The sequence below is a fragment of the Bombyx mandarina genome, chromosome 20 (genome assembly GCF_030267445.1).
Source record: "Bombyx mandarina strain Sakado chromosome 20, ASM3026744v2".
Lineage (NCBI taxonomy): Eukaryota > Metazoa > Arthropoda > Insecta > Lepidoptera > Bombycidae > Bombyx > Bombyx mandarina.
Genome location: NC_143226.1, coordinates 5,388,797 through 5,413,906, shown reverse-complemented (window position 1 = coordinate 5,413,906; position 25,110 = coordinate 5,388,797). Strand labels below are relative to the sequence as shown.

Sequence of the window (25,110 nt, the reverse complement as noted above, 5' to 3'; positions counted from 1 at the left end):
CTGATGCATGTGACAATAATGGCCTACATAACATTGGCAATTCATCGACTCGAAGATGGAAGCCTCGTACAGTAATAAAAATAAAAAGAATACCTAATGAAAACATACTTTGAAATTCAAATTTAACAAGTAAAACAGTAATAATTGTTGAAATATTAATAATAATACTAGTTAAGGTAACGCTGAAATAGCTTCTCAAGGCTCTCACTTAGGTAGGATTTAAAAAAAAATCTGATGGGGAAGTGTATGTGTACGTGACGCAGGCGGTGCGGCGCCGGGCCGTGCAGCCGTGCTCGATGGCGTGCGGGCGCGGCGCGGTGCCGTCGCTGGCGTGCGCGGCGTGTCTGTGCCTGTACCACCCCGCGTGCGCAGGCTGCCCCGCCGCGCCCCCCGCGCCCTTCCTCTGCAAGGTGCGTGCGTCACTGTTGTCTTGAAACGCGCTTTGAAAAGTTATCTCTAGGCCTTGTTAACGTCGATGAGACGTGGTAACCTATCTATGTACAGATTTGCATAGCACTCAACCGTATTTTTATCGTTGTATTAAAGTGACCTTTAAATTCTTTCTCATTCCAAAGCCGGATGGTACGCGGCAGAAACGATCTCTGGAAACGCACTGTGAATTATTCGATAGACAAAAAAAAGTGTGTGTGTGTGCAAGTCACACACGGTAGAAGTGAAACTTATAAATAAGAGAAATACTGACTATCCCACTACACAGAAGCATACATATGGACAATGTTTAGTAGACGATAGTGGGGATTCTACGTCTAATGTGTTCTATCTCATTCTCTCGCCGGCTGAATCCTATACATTTATGTGTTTGCGTCTCTATGGACTTATTTTTCGTTTCATCGAGTTTGAAATCACAACGATTCTAAAGAAGTTTCACTTCGACAAGCACATTTCTAAACCAGTGACTTTTATCGACAGAATTGTAGGAAGTCTTCGTCGCCGCCGCTGGACCCACCGCCTCTGGTACAGAAATCTGGTGTCGCCGCGAGCAACGTACCGGCGCCCGTGCCGCGCCGCGTACCCGTACCCTTGCCCGTACCCGTACCGGTCCCAGCGAAGGTACCGAAACAGGATAAGCGAGTACTGTTGCGGATGAAGGTAATTAATAACGTAATTTGTTCTTGATATTCTATGTAAGTCTTATCCGTCCTAATATTCATATCATCGTTGCAAATTTGAAATCTCCTATGTGTATAAATTTAGTTTTCGAGAAAATCTAATTTAGATACTGATGGTAGGACCTCTTGTTTACTGGTGTTAGGGCCTCCTGAAAGTCCGCTAGGTATTACCGCTCTGCCTATTTCTGCCATGAAGCAGTAATGCGTTTCGGTTTAAAGGACGGGGCAGCCGTTGTAACTATACTTGAGACCTTAGAATTTATATCTCAAAGTGGGTGGCGTATTTACGCTGTAGATGTCTATGGGCCCCAGTAACCACTTATCATCAGGTGGGCTGTGAGCTCGTCCACTCATATAAGCAATAAAAAATTTTTTATTAAAAAAGAAAAAAAATGCAAATATTTTTTAGCACATAGGATACTTTGATCTATACTAATATTATAAAGAGGAAAGATTTGTTTGTTTGTTTGTTTCGAATAGGCTCCGAAACTACTGGACCGATTTGAAAAATTCTTTTTCCATTAGAAGCCGACATTGTCCCTGATGAACATAGGCTACTTTTTTTTTATTTTATTTTTTTTTTATTTTTTTGGTTTCATGTGTGTTTTAATGTTTCCGAAGCGAAGCGAGGGCGGGTCGCTAGTCTACAATAAAATGCAAACGGACAGTTAGGAATTTTTAAGATTGATGCGCGTAATAAATTAGAATATTGAGATATGTACATGGGAGTTTTTGCTTAGTAGGTAGCTATTCAAAATGACTTTCATAATAAATGAAAATATTATTTTGGCCCAAAATGTTACATAGGAGATTTTAAATTTGTGACGACGTTAATATGTTATTATGTGTTCCGTTTGACGTCCGAAGTCCATTATGAGAGTACATCGTATGATTTCCACTGCAGGTCGCTAAATTTGACTACTTCCGTTTCCTAAGTCCCATCTACAGCGCCCTCTATAACGTCTGGAACCGAACCAACAAGCAAAGACAAGCCGCCATATTTGTCATTGTTGCGTCGTTTTTTCCCACGTGCAGTCGTTAATATTTTAAGAAGTTAGTAATTTAAAATGTTATAAGCAACTTTCGAGATTTGAAGTAGAAAGTTTGTTTCAAACAAGTGTTATGATTATCTTCCGTTTCGTGAAAACCTCCAAGGCTCTACAATGAGTGACGAGGTTATCGCGCCTTTCAAAGTAAAATTTAAGTGAGGATAGTTCTTCGATTTCTTCGGATATTTCTTCGGGTTCGTCGGAAAATAAAGACTAGGGACCAGCAAGAAAACTTCGAAAAAGTGACTGGTCGCGAGATCTGAATAAAAGGTTTGACTTACTGTCGCAATAATGGGTGAGTCATGTGAATAATATTTTAACTTCGAATCATGCTATTGCTGGTCGTGCACCAGTGGTCCCGCCTTTACACTTACAAATACCAACATCTTATAATAATAATGTCTGATCTGGTTTCAACTTCCAATCGAAATTAGACAACGACGAATAGTTTTTACGTCTGCCACCAGACCGTCCGTTACCAGAAGCGGGTAGGTTTTGAAATTTGAGCATTTCTATAAAAGAACCAGATATGCAAAGATTTGACTAGCCGACTTGGAACGCGGTGCAGTATTGGGAGGTTCAAAAAAAAAAAAAAATTTTCCTGCGTTATCTAATGCTATTTTGGCACAGAACGAATGCGTTATGCTGCCATACAAAACCTTGCCGACGGGTCAAATTCAGAGAATGTTCAGCTTAATACTTCCGCCTTTTACGAAAAGTTTAAACCGCTATTCGGTAACGATTTCGCCTATAAAAGTTTCTAACGATATCCTTCAAATAATTTTCGGTAAGCGAGCCGAGATTATACGATAGCGTCGTAGATACCTCATAAAGAAATTAAAGGATAGATATATCAGGGAAGATATAGAGAAAATATCTTCTTCTTGTGATTATATGTTTAACCCCAACTTATTATTGGCATATATACAGAAAATTGGTGGTATTGATAAATTACAAAAGCGGCACCGTCTGCTACTCGCATCCGGCCCGCATCGCCGGAACTCTCGGCTTGTACTGCCAATGCAAAGCCATGTCGAGGTAGGCCACATTCCAATACATCTAAAGAGGCCGAAAACAGATATTCTGAGCGATGCTATCCAAATAATTCCTCAGCAAGAAAAACGGGGGGAGGGGGAACAAGTACAAAGTGGAACGAAAATCAGGAAATAAAAATAAATTACTCAACAGCATTTTCAGGCGGATGTCTAAGACTATATCGAAACACCTAGACTCGATCCACCAAACGTAATATTGAAATTAATAATAACTTGATGTCAATCAAAATCCAAAATTTAATTCAATAGAGCATTAAAACCCGCACCCCCGACACCGTCTTTCAGATTTGCTCTTTTCATACTTCCCAAGACCAATAAAAAATCGAACAATTTTCAACCTCAAGGCATTGAACAAGTACATGAAACAGTCTTGTTCACCTTTTTCACCATCGAGTTCCTAAGTTTTATAACAGATTGGAATGTCAAACTGGATTTGAGCCAGGCCTATTATCATCTATCAATGACGTTTCTCGGGATCAGTTATCAGGGTCGTCTACTTCAGATGATATGTCTGCCATTCGGCTTAGCTGCACCACCGCGGATTTTTGCTTCAGTGACTAACTAAATAGCCGAAATACTTCGCCAGAAGGGTCTGCGACTAGTGGTTATCTGCTTGTACACCAGGGCAGAACATCTCCCGCCATCGGAGCAAAGCTTATCCATATTATCTGGAACCGCTGCGTTCATTGACAGTGCGTTTCCAGAGGTCTTTTTTGCCACGTACCAGCTGGCTATGGAATGAGCTCCCTCCACGGTGTTTCCCGAGCGCTATGACATGTCCTTCTTCAAACGAGACTTGTGGAGAGAATTAAGCAGTAGGCAGCGGCTTGGCTCTGCCCCTGGCGTTGCTGAAGTCCATCGGCGACTGTAACTATTCACCTTCAGGTGGGCCGTATGCTCGTCTGCCTACAAGGGCAAAAGACTTGTTGAAATCTCAAGTAACTATACTGAGACCTTAGAACTCATATCTCAAGGTGGGTGGCGGCATTTACGCTGTAGATGTCTATGGCCTCCAGTAACCACTTAACACCAGGTAAGCTGTAAACTCGTCCATCCATCTAAGCAACCGGTTATGACACTGACGAGCTTGATAGACTTTCTGGGAATCGTATGGGACACCAAATCCAAGACAAAGTCCCTGCCCAAGAATTTGCTCGTGCGACTTACTGCCGGCGGTTGGAACCTAAAGCAGGCGCAAAGCCTCTTAGGATATCTCAACTTTGCGACTTTCATCACCCACCGGGGAAAGTTGCTTTGCCGAGTCCTTGCAGTACCACAGCAACAAGCTCAGGAGGTATCCTCATTTACCAAAGCAGTATTCGGACGAGGTACGTACAGAGCTGGATTGGTGGTTAGAGAAAGTCAGTCAGAGCACACCAATTCATCCACAGAGAATGGCCACGAACCACGTCATCACCGACGCGTCGGACATTCAGTGGGGAGCCCTTGTAAACAACAGAACAGAATTTTCCTACATAAAGAACGAGGGAGGAACCCGGTCACGATAATTGCTAGATCTGACTGGAAAATTGCTTAACTTAATAGACCACCTCAAAGTTGTACTTCTCCCTCACCACCTACCGGGACTGTACAACACTGAAGCCGATCACCTCTTACGCAATCGCGGCGGCTTGGAGTGGTATCTCACAGAAAAAGCAACTACTAGGCTATTCAGCCTGTGGGGAACTTGTTCGCGTCTCTGACCGCTCATGGATAAAAAACTATGTTTACCTCTTGTGAGTCCGCGCGAGTAGGTATTTTGCCCTGAAGCAGTGGTGCGTCTCGGTTTGAAGGGTGGGGCAGCCGTTGTAACTATACTTGAGACCTTAGATCTTATATCTCAAGGTGGGTGGCGCATTTACGTTCTAGACGTCTATGGGCTCCAGTGCCCACGTAATACCAGGTGAGCTGTCAGCTCGTCCACCCATCAAAGCAAAACTCAAACGCCTGCCTCTACAACGCGTTCAGCAGATCTTGGCATTACTGACTAGCATGGCCGTTTCCGCCGCTCAGTCTGATATCCAGAGTGCTGGACCACCTCAACTCAACCTCAGGTCGGTACATACTAGTGGTACCCAAGTGCAAGAAGCCCCTGTGGAGGCCAGACCTGAAATCACCTGCCCTCAAGCGACTCAAGAAGCTCAGAGATCTGAACATCAGTCTGGTGGACACTGACAATGCTACCGCCAGGCTGTCAGCAATCTACACCTGGAAGCTTGGTTCATTTTTGGTGGGACACGCTGACAGGGACATGGACATCGGCAGGAGAGAAACTTACTATTATCGTGCTGGAGAGAGTCTACGATAAGAACATACGCCCCTATTTGGAATAAGGGGTAAGGTTTTGTCAAGAAAATGTACCCGAATTAGAAAATGTAGCTAGATTTCTCTGTTATATTTATCTCATGGTCTCTCCTACCGGACCATTCTAGTTTATAAGTCTGTTATATAGCGTCCGTTTGTGAAACTCTATCGGATATAAAAAATAGCTTCGAGCCCGACAGTGAAACATACTGAAATCTATTTCCTTGACAAAGCCTGCACCTTCTAAATTACTGATATTTGGGTCGAAAACTAATTGATCTTCACACCAACAGTCCAGTTGGACATTCGTGGCTGCTCCTGACCAATTGATCATCGATGCAGTATACTGGCTACGCAATCTAGTGAATATGACACAGCAAACCAGTGGGAATATTTAATCTATTCTTAGCAACTAAAGGCTCCACTAGGCCAGCTACTGCAGCGAGGATTAGTAGTTGGGTAAAAAGTCTTTTAGGAGACTCAGGTATTCAGGCCTCAGTTGGAAGCTGTAGAGCGGTGGTGAAAACTTGAAACTGGGTAGGAAATTACCAAATTAATTATATTTCAGCTAAAGATAACTGACAACATGAGCATACTTTTAGAAAGTTCTATCAAAAACTTATTATTAATGCATCAAACACTGATATAAATTCTGAGAAATCTTTCTCAGTATTTTCGTCCTAAATCTTATTAGGTCGCTTTGAATTAAGTGGGTAATATTATACGGTTACCTTCAATTAATTTAAATTACGTGCTTAATTTAAGCTTTGCTTAATTAAACTCAATAAGTCACATTGTTGCTTTTTAAATAAATATTATTTTATTTCAAATACAAGCCACCAGGAGATAACAAACAGTCTCTCATAATGGACTTCGGACGTCAAACGGAACACATAATATAGAAATTTTACCTTCCAATAAAATTTGTATTATGTTTCCTAAGACGTCCGAAGTCTAGATAATGTCTTCCTGGGGCTACATCCATCATTATGAGCCGAACAATGACAAATATGGCGGCTTGTCTTTGCTTGTTGGTTCGGTTCCAGACGTTATAGAGGGCGCTGTAGATGGGACTTAGGAAACGGAAGTAGTCAAATTTAGCGACCTGCAGTGGAAATCATACGATGTACTCTCATAATGGACTTCGGACGTCTTAGGAAACATAATACAAATTTTATTGGAAGGTAAAATTTCTATATTATGTTTAATTGTACCCATAAAAATTAGTTATTTTACATGAAAATTTTCTGAAAATAATCCAACAGACCAGAAAACTAATGAACATTAATCTCCTTCGCACAGGCGGCGGGCGGGACGGAGGGGGAACGCGTGTGGAGCGTATCGGGGGGCGCGGGGGGTCAGGGGACGGCACCGGCTCAAGGGGCGGCGGGGGGACAGGGGGCGGTGCGCGGGGGACAGGGGGGAGCGGCCCTGCCGCAGTCGCTTGCCCTACTCAACGGACGCAGGTTCATCGTAGTACCGAGGACCCTGTACCCGTCTGTATAAATGTACTTATTGCACACTTTCGATATATTTTACTGGTGGTAGCACCTCTTGTGAGTTCGCTCGGGTAGGTACCGCTGCCCTGCCTATTTCTACCGTGAAGCAGTAGTGCGTTTCGGTTTGAAGGGTAGGGCAACCGCTGTAACTATACTTGAGACCTTAGAACTTATATCTCTAGGTGGGTTGCGCATTTACGTTGTAGATGTCTATGGGTTCCAGTAACCACTTAACACCAGGTGGACTGTGAGCTCGTACACCCATCTAAGCAATAAAAAAAAAGTTTAAGCCACAAGACGGAGATAGCGCCAAGGCTCTGTTTTAATATTCTGCGTCTTAACACGAAGGGCTAAGTTAGAAAATTTATTGCCACATTATTTTTATTATTGCTTCAGACTTATGGCTAATACTGAGAACTATATAGATCGTTAAATTAAAACTTACGCTACGGTAAGATACGAGATTACGGTAGGCAGCGGCTTGGCTCTGCCCCTGGCATTGCTGAAGTCCATGGGCGACGGTAACCACTCACCATCAGGTGGGCCGTATGCTCGTCTGCCTACAAGGGCAATAAAAAAAAAAGCTTAATGATTTGTTGTATTTTTTTTCTTTTCAGATGAAAAAAAGCAATAGAATCGCCTTTCGGAATATGAGACGGGCTCGTTTCTGTATCAACGGATCAAACAGCCTGAAAAATGGACGTTGAATTTGTCAAATGAAACGCTACAAACGAAAGTGGCCTTTAACGACTTAGTTTAAGACATATAATCGCATATCTTAGTTTTAATTAAACACTTGTGTATTGTTTTTTTTTTTTTATAGTAACGACTTTATGCCTTTGACGTCGACAATTACCCGAATTATGATAAATGTGAAATTAAATTAGCGGTAGGCAGCGGCTTGGCTCTGCCCCTGGCATTGCTGAAGTCCATGGACGACGGTAACCACTCAGCATCAGGTGGGCCGTATGCTCGTCTGCCTACAAGGGCAACAAAAAAAAAAGAAAAAAATATTTGAAATTAAAGGAGTCACCTTATTGCCAAGACATGCGCCCTGGACTTTTATTTCGCGCGTTTTGAGGTCGCCACGTCTCAATGAATGATGTGATTTTATCATTAACTTCTAAGTACACGCTTCTGTCGCTGTTATCGTCAGATGTCGATCGAATGTAACAGAAAATATTAATTTGATTAAAAAGAAACATGCAAAATTTATTTGTTGATTGATTTCGTGAAAACCGATTCTCAAACATCAAAAGGTAATGTATTTATTGTACAGTTCGTTTTGTAACTCAATATTTTGGTAAGTATTTTTTTTTACTTTAGTATACTTTAATTAATTTACTTTTTTAGTTGATTTTTAATATAAGGGTTAATGCAGCTATTTAGTTGAACTTTTCTCAAGTTTTACAATGTCGTCAATTTAGGTATTTTATTGCACTAATATTATGCATGTTTCTTGTGACTTCCTTTGACTGACAATAGACAATTGACTGACAATAATAAGGCAAATTAATAGTGACTTATAAATAAAATCGCTATTAACTTGAAACTATTAATGCGACAGTTAGTGTATAGTCTGTGGTAAGTCTATTGCGCAATTGACCACTAATGACGTCACGTGATGATGTTGAATCCTTCAAATAATAACGGTCCGGTTCTCTATTGTTTTCTCATGCATTTGACATAGAGTACCTACTGAGTTTCTCGCCGGATCTTCTCAGTGGGTCGCATTTTCGATCCAGTGGTAGATTCTGCGAAGCACTGCTCTTGCTAGGGTTCGTGTTAGCAACGTCGTCAGGTTTGAGCCCCGTGAGCTCACCTACTAGTTAAGGAGAAGCTGATATAGCCTCTCAAGGCTATCAGCATAGGTAGGACGAAGCGATTGAAAGTCGATAGGTGAAGAATTTCTATAACTTCTGTGTTTCTATAACGAACTATTGTAATCTAGACGTAATCTCTAAAGATTAGGCCCTTCTGTCTATTATTGAGAATAATTTGAGAAATTATTCGATCTAATGTATCGTTACGATGATGATGATGATGATGATTTATTTCAGACAACAACAAGTCCGTATGTGTACATAGTATCATTGAAACATACCTAAAATTACCAAAATCAATCAATTAAAAAAGATACTATTATAATATAATACAGTTAGTATATTATACACTTATATTTGCGACATTTGTCTAACATAGGCTTAATGAGGTCGAGTTCCCATAAAAGGATTTTTATGAAAGTCTACTAAAAGATAGTTTGAAGGAAACATTAAAATCGATTTTCTTTTAAACGCCTGAAATTGCGTCTTTTGGACTAGAGATATGAACACAACAATCGATTTTCGGTTTTGGGATGATAAAAGCGAATGACATCTTAATTGTTTTAATTAACCTTTTCAGGGACAAATTTTTTAAAGTACAATAAATATTAATTTAGTGATTTAATCTTTATATATTTGAAAAGGATTGAATAAGTAAAGAAAATATAAACATAAGGGATATTCATTAAAAAGAAAATATGCCAACATATGTGGCCATTTAGCGTAAAATATAATATATATAAAATATTATAAACAAAATAAATATGTACATATGTGTATAGTTGCAAATTACAAGCACGCGTGGCCTTTATTTGTAGTTGTAATCGTAAATACATATTTTCGTTAGTGTGTGTACCCGATGGAGCCGTCAATAGCTACATTAGCTACCTACTTATAGTCTGTATTGATGCGTATTTTTTTTCCTACCTAAGCTGATAGCCTTGAGAGGCTATTTCAGCGTAACCTTAACTAGCAGGCGAGCTCAAACCGGAGTGATGCTAACACTGACCCTAGCAAGAGCAGTGTTTCGCAGAATCTATCACCGGATCGGAAACGCGACCTACTGAGAAGATCCGGCGAGAAACTCAGTGGGCTGTGTCTATGGGTTAATTCGCTCGTCGAGCCCTTCGTCGCAAGCGACGGGTCCGACGAGGACGGCGACCGGACGGTGATGCGTATACATATTGGTCACTCAGACAACTAAGGGCGGCGCGCAGTCATACTTTGCAACAACTATACCAATGTCCCTGAGAGGATGATTACGTTAAGTTACAAATTGTAAACTGCCGTTTATAAAAATAAATGATAGTTTAAAAAAAACTAACACTTTTTTTTTTAATAAAATCACTTTTTCTTACACTATTTTTAATACAAATTTATTTTCTATTTTTTTATTTGAATTTTCTATAAAAGCGTATTTTGTTAGATTTTTTTAAACTATTAATTATTTTTAATTTTTTAGTTGAATTTCAATATTTTTTTTAATATTGAATTGTCATCGGTCCTTAATAAGTATACCAAATTTCGAGTTAATCCGTCGTTTTGAAGGGGATCAAAATTATGTTCAAAGATTCCGTTACACATTAACATACATACATCTGAAGCTAATAAAAGCGTATTAAAATCGTTGTGCGCTGCGGCAGCGACGACAAGCGACGCGGCCGCCTGGCCAACGGCGCGCCGCCCCCCGCGCCCGCCGCCGCGCCCCCGAACTCCCCGCGCCGCCGCCGCGCGCGCGCTGACGTCACGCTCGACGCCGACCACTTCGCGCCCTTCTACAGTGCCGCGCAGGAGAGGAACTATAATGTCGTCGTGCAGGTATGTGTAGTGTGCGGATTGCTTACAGATCCGATATTGGCCATAGTATACAGCAATAGATTTTATGTAGGTATCTATCTAAAAATGGTTGTGTGATAGAGTAGAGAACGCTTTTAGAAATAAAATCGCCCATTTGAATAATGATTACCGGCCTATTGATTGTTTATTCGAAATTAATTGCGTTTTAGCATGCAGAGGACGCTTCTCTGCTCTGAGCTTGGAAACCTGTATAATTACAATGACTAGTGGTCGCCCAGTAGTCGAATTTCGACCATAATTATTAATTTAAATTATGTTTAAAATTATTATGGTTCTATTGTTAAAGACTTTAATTAAACTTTAATCACAGATTTCGCCTAGGCTACACTATAGACAAAGAATATTAATCTATTCTCGATTTGACCACAGATTAACAATGAATCAAAGAGTATATATGCGTGTGTGTATCAAACACATGGTAGTGTGTGTAATGTTTGTTTTATTGATTTAATGTGCTTTTTATGCATAATTAAAATAAAATATTAGCATTCTGTACTCCTCTGTATAAACTATACGTGTGGAAAATTTCATACACCTCCGACAGCGACATGAGAACCCTCTTGTCATGGCCGCTGGAAACTGCATACCCGATCCTGTAGACCGAATGGTAAACAGTCGACGTCGCCCAAAGCACGTCATTACGGATCCTCCCGATTCATTTACCCACCAGCCCACTGAGTATTTCGCCGGATCTTCTCATTGGGTCGCGTTTTCGACCCGGTAGTAGATTCTGCGAAGCACTGCTCTTGCTAGGGCCAGTGTTAGCAACACTCCGGTTTGAGCCCCGTGAGCTCACCTACACGTTAGGGCGAAGCTGAAATAGCCTATTAAGGCTATCAGCATAGGTAGGAAAAAAAATCCGTTATAACTACTGAACCGTGCATCCGATTGACTTGAAACTTGGTTTCCATGTAGAAAATACATGTACTTAATGGACAGGCTAATATTTATATGAGTGTTGGACTCCCTAATAATAATGACATTAAATAATAATTTAATGTCATTAATTAAATGCTAATTTTAAATGCGCAGCGAAGCGGGCGAGTTCGGCTATCAGCATAGGTAGGAAAAAACAAACCCCTTTGACTGCTGTGTAGGTCACCGGTGCCCTACGCGGCGCACTGAAGTAATTGTGTCGATTTCTGTTACTAAGTGCTCTGATTGTCTAACTTCGCCTTCTTTTGTATGTTAATGTGTGTTATAGTCTTTTAGGTCACTTAGAGGTAGATTCATTCTCAGGATCCCAAGCCCTAGCCCTAGAAGATCCAGCATTATTTTATTTAATGTACGTCTTTGCATTCCTATTCGGAAATCTTAGATCATATTTGAAACAAATAAAGCGAGTTTAATGTTGGTTAAGTAATGCGTTGCTTGTTGTCGAACAGATTTTCCAGTACTTGGGCATGCGTGACCTGGCCCGCTGCGCCCGCGTGTGCAAGCTGTGGAGGCAGCTGGCCGCCGCGCCCGCGCTCTGGAGGCACGTCCGCATGAAGAACTCGCACGTGAGTCTCTCCACCCACCAGCTCCTCTCTACATGTCCATACTCAGGTGTCGCGCTGGTGGATTCCGCCACTAAACGCGAAGGAGTCGTGTTTGCGGCTTTGAAGAGTCATTCACCTATACCAGGGGTGGGCAAATATTTTGATAGTCGGGCCACATTGCAGATGAAAATTTGACCTCGGGCCAAACAGGTTTTTTTTATAATATTATATTGTGCGACTATTATACAAACTGTAATTGTCCATTCCAATTTTCGAATAGGAGGCTCTGAAAAGAGCGGTTGTCCGGGAGAATATTTTGGCTCCCACCGGCCCTGATAATGTGTATCAGTATTGCTTAATATTGTATCCAAAAATTTTTTATACACCAATTTATGTTAGACAAAAACTAATATTTGTGTTTTTAATAATAACCAACTGCCGGGTGGCAGACTTCGTAGATTCGAGAAATAAAAGACCTAAACTTTTGTATAAAATAAAATTAAAACGAACAAAAGGAATCCGTCCGACGGAGGACACATCGAAGAAAAAACAAAACTGTTATTTTTATTTAATTCCGAGCATTTTCAAATTTTCTACCTTTTAAACCTTCTCTGGACTTCCACAAAATTAACCAAATCGGTCCAGCCGTTCTCGAGTAAATTTGGTATACTTATTAAGGACCGATGACGACAATTCAATATAAAAATATATTGAAAAGAAATATTGAAAAAATTGAAATTCAACTAAAAAATGAAAGAAATTTCATACATTATTTTTAATTCAAATTTTTTTATTTTTTTTTTATTTGGATTTTCTATTAAAGCTTATTTTTTTAAAGTTTTTTTAAACTATTATTACTACATACATACTAACATACATACGTCTGAAGCTAATAAAAGCGTATTAAAAAGAATGGTTAATTTATTTTATTTATAGATTCCTAAATACAAATCTGTTATTTGTGTGCAGGTGAGCGACTGGGCCGGGCTGTGCGCGGCGCTCAAGCGCAACGGGACCAAGCGGCTGGACCTGCGGAAGATGCTGTTGCCGCAGAACGACGCGGAGTTCTGGGACCAGTTCGCCGAGCACATCGGCACCGTCGACACCATAGAGCGGTGCGTGCCCCTGCTGTTGTCCATTGACCGACAGTCACATCTACGCAAAGATGGTGTCTTACTGGTGGTAGGACCTCTTTTGAGTCCGCGCGGACAGGTGCCTATGTCTGCCGTGAAGCAGTAACGCGTTTCGGTTTGAAGGGTGGGGCAGTCGTTGTAACTATACTGAGACCTTAGAACTTATATCTCAAGATGGGTGGCGCATTTACGCTGTAGATATCTATGGGCTCCGGTAACCACTTAAGACTAGGTGGGCTGTGAGCTCGTCTACCTATCTAAGCAATGGTACTTGTGCGAGCTGTAGGGCGTCGTGGCAATGAGAACTAGTCTCACTTTAATCAGTTTTACTTGGTATAACGAGAATACAATAATATTTGTATGCGCGTGCGAGCAGAGCTGCGTGGGTTCAGTCTTCAAGTAGTTTCCTTGCGCACTGCGCTCTCGGCGGCCGACCGGGAGCAGGTTTCTCTGCGCGTTCCCCGCTCCCGCACACCGCTGTCGCCTGGACGGGTTTTGTACTAGTGATGGCCGCACACACGATTAGTGATGTGCCGCCACAAAGCAATAAAAAAAAATCGGTTATCTGTAAAGTCGCTTTACTGACGATAGTTAAACGTGACAACGTCATAAGAAAATACTGATGGAATAGTTTCATTTTTCAAAAGAAAATTTTAATTTAATTTGTTTGATAGATGAATTGTATGGACAATTGACACCACATTTACTTTTCACTGAACTTCATACTTGACGAAAACATGTAAATGTATTATTGTATAGCATTGAGAGACAGATGTCGAACGCTGCCGGACGCGGAGGCCGATTGTGCCTCTTTGTCGCTCGTTGCGCGCTCTCGCTTGCACTTTAAGCCTTAAATGAAACGTCTCAGAGCTCGGTAACGCTGCATGAGTCATGTTTTTTCGTGCGTGCAGCTGGCTCCATCGAATTATAGGACGTTTTCACGTCAAAAAAGGTGCAGTGACCTAGGAGCGTTGCGTTGCAGGATCGAGCTGTGCCGGTGCCCGGCGCGCGCGGTGGAGGCGGTGTGCCGCGCGGTGCCCGGGCTGCGCTCGCTGGCGGCGCTGGCCATCCGGGACGCGCTGCTGGACCCCGCGCCGCTGGCCGCGCTGTCCCGCCTGCACGAGCTGCGCCTCAAGAGCATGACCGGGCTCAGCCTCACGCGCGACCTGTCCCACCTCGCCGCGCTCACCAGCCTGCAGCACCTCAGCCTCACCTCCATTAAGGTGCTGCTTAACCTTCCAACCTTAAACATTAACCTCTTATTTGTTGTATTTGTTTTGTGGTAGGCAGCGGCTCGGCTCTGCCCCTGGCATTGCTGAAGTCCATGGGCGACGATAACCACTCACCATCAAGTGGGCCGTATGCTCGTCTGTCTACAAGGGCCAACAATAAAAAAAAATGTTATAAATTTCGCACTGTCGATCGCAAACACGTAAAAAACCGAACAATCACAGTAGACATTTAATTAACATTAGCAATCGGTTGTGTACATCGATTTGATAGTTACAGTACTTGTTACAGGCGCTGGGTTGGTGCGCTTGCGAAGTGGTGTCCGCGCTGCCGGCACTGGAGTCGCTGGAGCTGGGCGAGTGCACGTTCCGCGCAGACTTCCCGGCCGCGCTGAGCCGCCTCACCCGCCTGCGACGGCTGCGGCTAGAGCGGGGCACGGCGCACGCTGCCTCGCCGCCCACGCTACGGGCACTGGCCGCGCTGCCTCATCTCACCAGCCTTGAGCTGGTCAATGTCGATGTCAAGGTAGCATGAGAAATATACCAACAAATGCATACAATACCATTATCAAACTATGGGGATTATTCTTAGAAAAGGCATGTAATATTGTTACGCGCTGGGAATCGGGATAAATAAAATTTCACCAAAGTACAACTAAAAACTGTATTCAATACTTAGAACGGACACTTTAAAACTCTCAATTCGCTTGTTCCGCTTCGCTTCAGGTGATACGTTCGCTGTTTCGCTTCGAGCAGTTCCGATTACTGACTGACTGCGTGCCATCCCTGCAACGCTTTGATACTCGATACCTCATCCCTAGAATTATCGAAAATATTCTACATATCTCTAGTAGTAGTTTCCGCTATCTGTCAATAGATGGCGGTGTACTTCTCGAGCGTTCTAGGCGCATCTAGGTCCTTCGATATTCGATCGATTATTCGGCGATAGATGGCGTTACGCTCACCGGCGTAACAATATTTTCTTTACTCTTTACTTGTAGTTATTAGTTGCATTGAATAGTAAAATGTCTTATATTTTGAAGTCTGGCATTGAGTTGGTAACAAAATAAATATTCTTCGGATCGACACCGGAAATTACCATGAGCAATAACGAAATATGTAAATCATATCGTTGCAATTCTCATAATCGGGGAACAGTGTGTACAAAAAATTGAATCTGTAAAATATGCCAAACATTTTGTATATTCTTACCTAAAACAAGAGATGCCCCGTGTACAACTCATTCACATACAATTTTTAATTCAGCAATAAAGACACGCGTTGCATTTTTCCGGAATTCCTTGTGACACTCTGCTCCACAAACTAACGGTGTTATAGCAGATAATGTAAAAACTGAGACTAAGAACACATGTCTCAAAGTTGGCGGCATTAACATGGTTGATGTTTATGGGCTCCGGTGAGCACTTACCACCAGGTGGGCCATGAATTTATCCACCTATCTAAGCAAAAAAAAAACCTGACCTTCCCGGGGTATGTAATTTACCAAAACAGTATTGAAGTTTTTTTTTATTGCTTAAGTGGGTGGACGAGCTCACAGCCCACTTGGTGTTAAGTGGTTACCGAAGCCCATAGACATCTACAACGTGAATGCGCCACCCACCTTGAGATATAAGTTCTAAGGTCTCAAGTATAGTTACAACGGCTGCCCCACCCTTCGAACCGAGACGCATTATTGCTTCACGACAGAAGTAGGCGGGGTGGTGGTACCTACCCGCGCGGGCTCACAAGAGTTCCTACCACCAGTTCCAGTTTATACAATATCTAAATGAACTCAGCCGATATTGCACGATTGAATAACAAACATCCAAACATAAAATTCTCATAGCTAATGTTGGTATAGGACTAAAAATATTTGATGACTAATTTGTCCGCAGGTCGGCTTCGACGATGCCCTGGCCGAGTGCAAGAACATTCAGAGGCTGCTGATAATACCCACGTACGTCTCACAGTCAGCGACCACCAATAAACAGGTCAAAACCTTATGCTTATACAAGTTGTTTACATATTGCATGTCAATCGGATGCACGGTTCAATAGTTATAACGGAACATCCGTAAAAAACCACTGTAGATTTATATATTACTATTTAGTATAGATGAAGAGTGCTGGTTGAAACATTTAGTGGATATATCTGTCTGATACAGGTGCTGAGCGGCGTGCTGAGACTGAAGGAGACGCTGACGCACCTGATGTGGGGGGTGACCATCGAGCTGCTCCGCGTCACGGAGCTGTTCATCGACCAGTGCAAGCAGGCCGGCGACGCCAAGCGCCGCGAGCTGGGCGAGTGCATCCCCGTGCTCAAGCCCGTGCCCGGCTGCCGCCTGCCCCCCGACCACCCGCACGTCGCCGGGCCCCCGCAGGTACCCACCTGTACCTACTCACTGAACAAACTCTTGCCCTTATCTCCGTTCTATAACGAAGCAGCATTCAACAGTCTCAAGACAGATTTTATAATGGAAACATACAAGGCTATAGCAATTGATGATGGAACCTGTAACACAGAGACAACGATAATGATAATAATATTTTTTTATTTTTTTTATTGCCCTTGTAGGCAGACGGGCATACAGTTCACCTGATAGTAAGTGGTTACCGTCAATTTACTTAATCTTGTCAAACAGATATGCAGCAAGTAGTCAGTTGAGTTTAGGATTGTGCATAGCATTAGCAGTTTGCTAACCTTGAGCGTATCTAATAACACTCACGTATTTTTTGTTAGTGTGTGATCGTATTCCGAATAGACCACGCGTAGACCGTGCATTTAAGACTACCAAGTAATCCGAAATAATTATTTTCTTTCAATACCGAACAAAGCTTAATGACTCACATTTAGATAATTATTTAAGGACCGGGAACTCTAAATATATCCCCAATTATAAGAAATTAGCTGAAAAAATGGACACCCAAGTTTCACACTGAATTATATGTATCATTATGTATCACACCAACAAATAAAGTTATAAAAAAACTGTTTTTTTAATGCATGTTGATTATTTGTAAAATATGCGCCCTTGGTGATTTTCAAATTTAGTATTGCGCCCTTGAGGACAAACAGGTTGCCGACCCCTTCACTAGACCATCGAAGCGATTAAGTATTGTTCAACAAGTTATCTCAGTGGGCCGTGAGTTCGTCCAATATAGTACAATTAAAACATGGTGGACCTGAATGACGAAATACAGTTAATGAAGGGTATGGAAATGCTCAGACGAGAGAAACAAACCTTTTATTAATATTATTTATTTAAGACATGTTTTTATTGTTATACATTTTCTCTTAGACCATAGTGTACTGACGCTACTCTTCATAGACCTTTTTTGTATACTAGTGTTGTGCTACAGCTCACACTTCTTAATAGGGATGTATCCACTAACAGTTAACACAAGTTTGTTGACTTCACTGTTGCTTTTTGTAATGCATAGCAGTTCTATATAATAGAATATAAATCAGTAATGTATGTATAATAGTTATTGTTCCTTGTTTTCTGAAAGGAGTAACTTTCTCATGAATATTATATATTGCTGTTCGTTAGTCTCGCTAAAACTCGAGAACGGCTGGGCCTATTTGGCTAATTTTGGTCTTGAATTATTTGTGGAAGTCTAGATAAGGTTTAAAAAGTAGATAAATATGAAAATTATACAAAAACAAACAATTTTGTTTTTCCTTTGACGTGTCCCCCTTCGGACGGATTCCTTTTGTTTATTTTATACAAAAGCTTAGGTCTTTTGTTTATCGATTGAGGCACTACGAAGTCTGCCGGGTCAGCTAGTAGCATAATAGTAATAAGATATGTCTTTGCAGGTGGAGATCCTCCCGCTGCCGACTCTCCAGCGGCTGCTGTCGGCACAGCTGCCGAACACGAAGCTAAAGCTACTCCGCATCCCGTTCCACGCGACCTGGCGCCAGTCGCTCGCCGACTTCCAGTAGCACCAGGCCCCCGCGTCCGGTGGGAGGCCGCACAACGGTGCATGTTCCAACCTGGACGAGGAACACAACGGCGGGCCGTTATGACGAAGTGCCAAGGTCAGACTTTAAAAATTTAGTAACATTGTCTGTGATTCGACATAAATAACGTTTTAGTCTGAGCATAGACAACGATAAGTTTCTACGGAGCCTCGAGAGCTAGTGTCGGAAGTGACAGCTGTCAGTGATTCGCTTTGTATCCGGAGCATGGACGAGGACATCAACTTCCATACAGCCTTGAGAATTTGTAAGGAGTGACGTCATATCAATGGACTCTTCCCGATTCGGTACTTAAACCATTACTTCTGGGCCACGTCCAAAACTGTTATGAGTCACGTTGACAATAAATACGTTATAGAAATATTATCATGGATTATGTCACGACGTGCCAGTTTTTTTGGACGATTTCTCAATGTACAAGACGTAATCATACTATCCGTGTTTAACATGTCTACTAAAAACGTAATTCATATGAAAATAATTCAATATATAAATTCGAACACTCTTAGAGTAAAAAAATAATATGAATTAACAAACTTTAAAGATATATACATAACATATAGATTTTTAAAGTACACAATTGATATAGAAAAAATATATGTTACGTTAAGTATGTAATGTGTAAATATTATAATTTAATATATATAAATATATACAATTAGATTTTAAAACGATCAGTGCCTCTAATTAATATGATGTGTCACCTCAAAATGAGCCTTGCGTACTAAAGTATAATGTCTATAATAGAATGTACATTGTGATTATTACTATGGACAGTTTATTCATTGAAAGATGATTGTAATTTTATTTCAAATGATAATGACATGACAGCAAGGAGAGTCATTGTTTGCTTAGAAATGGCTATTAGGCTTCATTTATAGTATACCGCATTCATGTTACAATCCCGGACATTTAATTAATGCTTTATAACTTTATTAGTTGTTCATTAAAATTTACATGGCTCTCTGATTTTCTCATAAAGATGTCGAGAAGTAATCTATTTTGATTGCCCGATTTCTTGTGTAATAAGGTTTATTTTGGCACGCACATAGATATCGTTCATATGTGAGGATACATGTATTCATGAGCTTGACAATCAAGCTAACGAACAAACATCAAGCACTGATGTTTGTCTAGCATAAATGTGTAATAAAGATTACTCTCGAGTTGTATTTTTTAAAAAGTTGTTCAGGTTTTCCAGTAGGTGGATTATGTTTGCTGTTTGTTATATAATATAATATATAATACATTTTTCTTAAATCATATAAATCTTCTATTCTTCTCTGTTCTATTATGTACACCTTTTTCATTATAAAAAAAAAAAACTGGGGAATTGTTCAAAGTGATATTGTCAATGATACTTTTTACTATTGCATCACATGTCACCGGAGCAGTGTTTACTAGCTGATGCCAATGCGGTAATCTAAAGTGCATTGCCAGAGATCATTGTTCCCACATACCTTGCTGCTCTGGCATGAGCTTCCTTCAACGTTGTTTCCTGACTGTTATGATCTGTCCTTTTTCAAGCTTTCAAAAGTCCCTGAGCCTGCAAAAGGCAGCTGCCTGTCTGTGGCTTTAATCCTTCGAGTCCAGAGTCCACACTTATTGGACATACAGCTTAGTCATACATTAGTCTATGGACCGCAAAGGTTAAAATCATGGATAAGCATGAACAACGGCTTATCGGATGAGTTGTATGTTCATCTGCTTCCTAAGAAGACTAAAAACAAATATAGTTTGTTTATTGCTCTATACATGTCAATGTTATTTTATGTCTTACTGTAAACCATGTTGGCAATCCTTGAATAAATAAATAAATAGTTCAACATAATCCGCCTCTGTACTATGAATGATGTCGCTGAGTATATAATTGAAATAATTATGTTGCAATATATCCAGTAAATGTGTATATTATTATTTTTTATTATCATTATTATAACACGCACGGTCGAGTACAACCCTCTTTAAATATTATAATTATTTTCGTTTCGTGTAAAGAGATATGTAAAATGTTGGTTATTTTAGTTTAGTGTTTGTTCGTTGTATTTTCGAGTTTATTTGTGTGATACTTGATTTCAAAGAACCGTCTATTAGTTTCCTACGATCGTTTGAAACCGAGTCGCAATTCTTTTGCTGTTCCAAAATCGATTTAAGAGAGTTTGTTAATACGTCTTTTAATCTACGTTCAATTTGACAGTCACCATAAACGTCATCTGTCATATTTGAAAATCAAAACATTTCCCGCCAAAATGTTACCGCTATATTTTCGGTTTTCGCTGTCTCGAAAATGTAGTATTGCTATTCTATTCTTAAACACGACGCACTCTATAGTTGACAGTATCTTCATCTGGTCACATGAGAAGAAATACGGTCTAACAGAAGACAAGATGGACGCTAAACAATTTAAATATGCACAAATTTAAAATAAACGCGATCTAGATTTTTGGTAGCACAAATCTATTTATTTATCGATTTAAAAAATGTAACATTCTCTGAATTCTAATTTGCTTATGATGACTTCAAGTTGAAGACTCCAATTTATTTAAGTCTGAATGGAATGATCGTTATGAAGTTAATGAGTACTTACTTTAATACAATTAGAGCCCGGTGGCGTATGACCCGAGGCTGGGTGCGCTGTAGTGAAACCTTGATTTTTTTCCAACTCAAAAATCAAAACATTGTTATTGTCATTGCCACGGTTAGACATTTTGGTGCGAGCGAACGTATTTAACTCTCGACCGATATAGATTGAACTATTATAATTTTACGAAAGGAACAAGTATCGCACGACATCAAAGATAATTATGTATGTAAATGCTATGATTATTTTTAAAGTTTATTTACAATGAAACTAATTGTGTTTAATCATTATTTTTACTTAATAACGCCCGAGATGACACCAAATTCACGATCTCTGCACGCTATATATATATATAGAAACACTAATATTACATCATAACGAGGCGTGAAAGACTATTTGGTTTAAGCAACATTTGGCTAAATCCGCAATATTTATCTTTATAAATTAAATGTTCGTTTTATTTGGTACTATTAGCATCAATAATTCGATAATTTTAATTGAACTTCAATTAGGTTTACCCCATTCGAATAACTCAAGAAGTTTTTTTGTCATGATATTTTTATCTTAATTTTAAACTTTAAATAGCCCTGTTGTAAAGTTACAAAAATTTCGCTTAAAAGAAATAACCTTTCTTCACCCCTCGGTTGTGTAATACAATAATGCTATGTAAAATTTTGTATATCGTTTTGAACCAAACTATGGGGATGGGGTTTTTGGTTTGAGGCCGTTATATTGTGTCATTCACTCACTCTGTAGATGATTTCATTGGAATTCGAGGTCAGCTATGCCCATTGTCTTTAATCGCCGCTGTGATGGACAATAGAGATATGAAAAGACAATTCGTGATTCATATTGTTACGGGCTATGGGGTTCGGGATATAAAATTTCACCAAAGTACAACTAAAAACTGTATTCAACACTTAGAACACTTAAAACACTTTAAAACTCTCAATTCGCTTGTTCCGCTTCGCTTCAGGTGATCCGTTCGCTGTTTCGTTTCGAGTAGTTCCGATTAATGACTGACTGCGTGCCATCCCTGCAACGCTTTTATAGCCGATACCTCATCCCTAGAATTATCGAGAATATTCCACACATCTCTAGTAGTAGTTTCCGCTATCTGACAATAGATGGCGTTGTACTCCTCGAGCATTCTAGGTGCTGCTAGATCCTTCGATATTCGTTCGACTATTCGGCGATAGATGGCGTTACTCTTACCTGCGTAACAATATTATTCTAATCTGTAATTGAAATTTTAAAGCAATGATCCAATAAACAGTGACCCGACAATTAAGTATTTTAGTCAAGACCAAAATAAATGCGAATCGGTATAGAAGCGAATATTGTGCTTCTAGTTGTGTGTGTGTTAAAAAGTTTTGATAAATCAAACGTGCGGTTTTATCACAAGGGGTTTTTGTGATAGTGTAAAGATTTGTTATTAAAATAATGGAGATGCAATTTTTTTATACACATCGATAGGTATAATTTAAACAAAGATTGTAATGATAGTATGGGGTACGTTATAAAAAAAATATGTGTGCACTTCTCACGCGCTAGAAGTGTAATTTTCGGATGTATTTCCATCTCGTTCTCTCTCGTGGGCTATAAATTGTAGATGTATGTGTTCGTCTCTTTTTAGTTTCGTCTGAACTTAAAATCGCGATGGTGCTAAAGGAGTAAGTTAGTCACTTCAAAAATGAAAGTGACATAATAAATTAATTTGTAAGTTTCACAGTAGCAATATAAAACCTAAATGTTTTTTTTTTTTTATGAATCATTTACAGAGTGATTGGTTTTGAAATGTAATAAACAAATAGCCTCGGAATTATAATTAATTTTATAAATCATTATTTTATTTTTGTTTGTTTATAATCTCTTCTCTAACTGATGTTTCTTGTGGTTTTATTTTTAATGTTTAGTTTTAGTTTTAACTTGTGATTCGCCTCTTTGTTTGTCCCTGTACGGCTCAATGTTGATTGATCCGGAGAGAAATGGAATTGTCCTAGAGACTTTATTAACATTTTGCATTAGGGTACTGAGCAGATAGTATTTTTTTGAGACCACCTCACGGACTGCAAGATATAAGGCTTCATTGCGTGTGACGTCATTCTGGATCTGAAATGCGGTAGTGGTGCATACCACGTACTTCAGGGCCCCTAGTGACTTGCATCTGTTGACAGGTGGCTATCAACGCGTATACTCTACACAATTGACTAAAACGCAACGATTAGCCACATATGACGTCACGGTCCAATAACATAATCTCGGTTATTGATTTAATTTACAATTAAATTAACTTTGTAAGTAATTAGACGAAATAGAAACAGTGAACGTTTGAATATTTGAAATGAATTTTGATTTTGACTCAAAATTATAACTTTATGTATACATCTACCTGTGTTCAAGGTAAATAATTCATATTACTCTGTACTATAATAGATGCAATAGTACTGAATATATAAACAGAAGTTGATTCATACATATTACTATATTAAATGAAAATATTTACCAAAAAAAACTTATGTTTGCTAACCTAACAAATGACGTCATAAATAATAAGGTCTCGGAACAATTTTATTTCCCTAACAATTGTTTTATTGCAATGCGAACGCATGAGGTGGATATTATGTAAAACTAGGTTAAATATATTATTATTTAGATTGGAAGACATTTTTTGCTAGTAAGCATTGGTGGTGAATAAATGGCTGCCAAAGAAAAGGGGAATGTTTTATTTCGACGTTTACAATTGCCGCAGCTAGAACTAGACCGTTTTCGTGTCCAAGGAGACTTGTTGGATATGGAGGGTAGACGTAATGAGCACCATTTTGTATAGGGGACAAGTTAAAAAGGTAGGCTGTAAGGCTGTAAATAGGAGGGAATTATTGGAAGACTCACCGAAATAGCGCTAGTGTGGGTAGTGGAAATAGTATGGATAGAGCACTCACTGGTGGTAAGACCTCTTGTGAGTCCGCGCGGGTAGGTACCACCGCCCTGCTTATTTCTGCCGTGAAGCAGTAATGCGTTTCGGTTTGAAGGGTGGGGCAGCCGTTGTAACTATACTGAGACCTTAGAACTTATATCTCAAGGTGTGTGGCGCATTTACGTTGTAGATGTCTATGGGCTCCAGTAATCACTTAACACCAGGTGGGCTGTGAGCTCGTCTACACATCAAGGCAATAAAAAAAAGCAGTTTTGAGCAGAGTGAAGTTTATTGGATTGCAATGAAGTGTGGTTGTTTATGGCATCGTTTTTAAAATTCTACCACTTGCTACTGTGGCGCCACCTTAATTGGCTCGTTTTTAGCAGACACTCTTTAATTCACTGAGATGGTGCTCCTTACTTTTAGTCTTCATAGCTAGTGTGGATGATGGAGCAGTCGGGTTTAAAGGAAATGAAGGATGTAACGGAGGAGTCCTGTAGACCGACTGGTAAACAGTCGACGTCGCCCAAAACACGTCATTACGGATCCTCCCGATCTATTAATGGTGCTTTTAGGTACCACAAGCACCGATCACCGTTCGTGAATTGACCCATTGACACAGCCCACTGAGTTTCTCGCCGGATCTTCTCAGTGGGTCGCGTTTTCGATCCTGTGGTAGATTCTGCGAAGCACTGCTCTTCCTAGGGTTCGTGTTAGCATCACTTCGGTTTGAGCCCCGAACGCTCACCTACACGTCAAGGCGAAGCTGAAATAGCCTCTCAAGGCTATCAGCATAGGTAGAGGAAAAAGAAAACATCTTATCACAACAACAACAATAAGTGGCTGGTACGAAACGTCAGGTGGGATGAAGATGTGGAGTTGTAGTTTATATGAAAAATGATATGGAGCAGAATGAAATGAAGTTGACTGACACCGATCAATTGGGATGAAGTTAGTCTCAGCGAAGTGTCGGTTACCTAGTGTTTAATTACACGATTATAATTATAATTTGAGTAATTACTGGTGGTAGGACATTTTATGAGTCCGCGCTGGTAGGTACCATCACCCTGC

At 40.2% G+C, this 25,110-nt stretch overlaps 1 protein-coding gene across 4 annotated transcripts in view; it reads left to right on the top strand.

Moving 5' to 3' along the window:
* LOC114247852 (uncharacterized) overlaps positions 1-23,837 on the top strand; it is a 34,776-nt gene extending 10,939 nt beyond the window's left edge. For all 4 annotated transcript variants that reach the window (XM_089736013.1, XM_028180920.2, XM_089736012.1 and 1 more), the window contains 8 exons: positions 10,504-10,678; positions 12,103-12,219; positions 13,168-13,313; positions 14,314-14,554; positions 14,853-15,086; positions 16,456-16,551; positions 16,725-16,940; positions 18,380-23,837. In XM_089736013.1, the coding sequence (XP_089592139.1) occupies positions 10,504-10,678; positions 12,103-12,219; positions 13,168-13,313; positions 14,314-14,554; positions 14,853-15,086; positions 16,456-16,551; positions 16,725-16,940; positions 18,380-18,505 (1,351 nt within the window). In that variant the 3' untranslated portion in view covers positions 18,506-23,837. The remainder of the gene's footprint in view (positions 1-10,503; positions 10,679-12,102; positions 12,220-13,167; positions 13,314-14,313; positions 14,555-14,852; positions 15,087-16,455; positions 16,552-16,724; positions 16,941-18,379) is intronic.
* Positions 23,838-25,110: the final 1,273 nt, after the last annotated feature.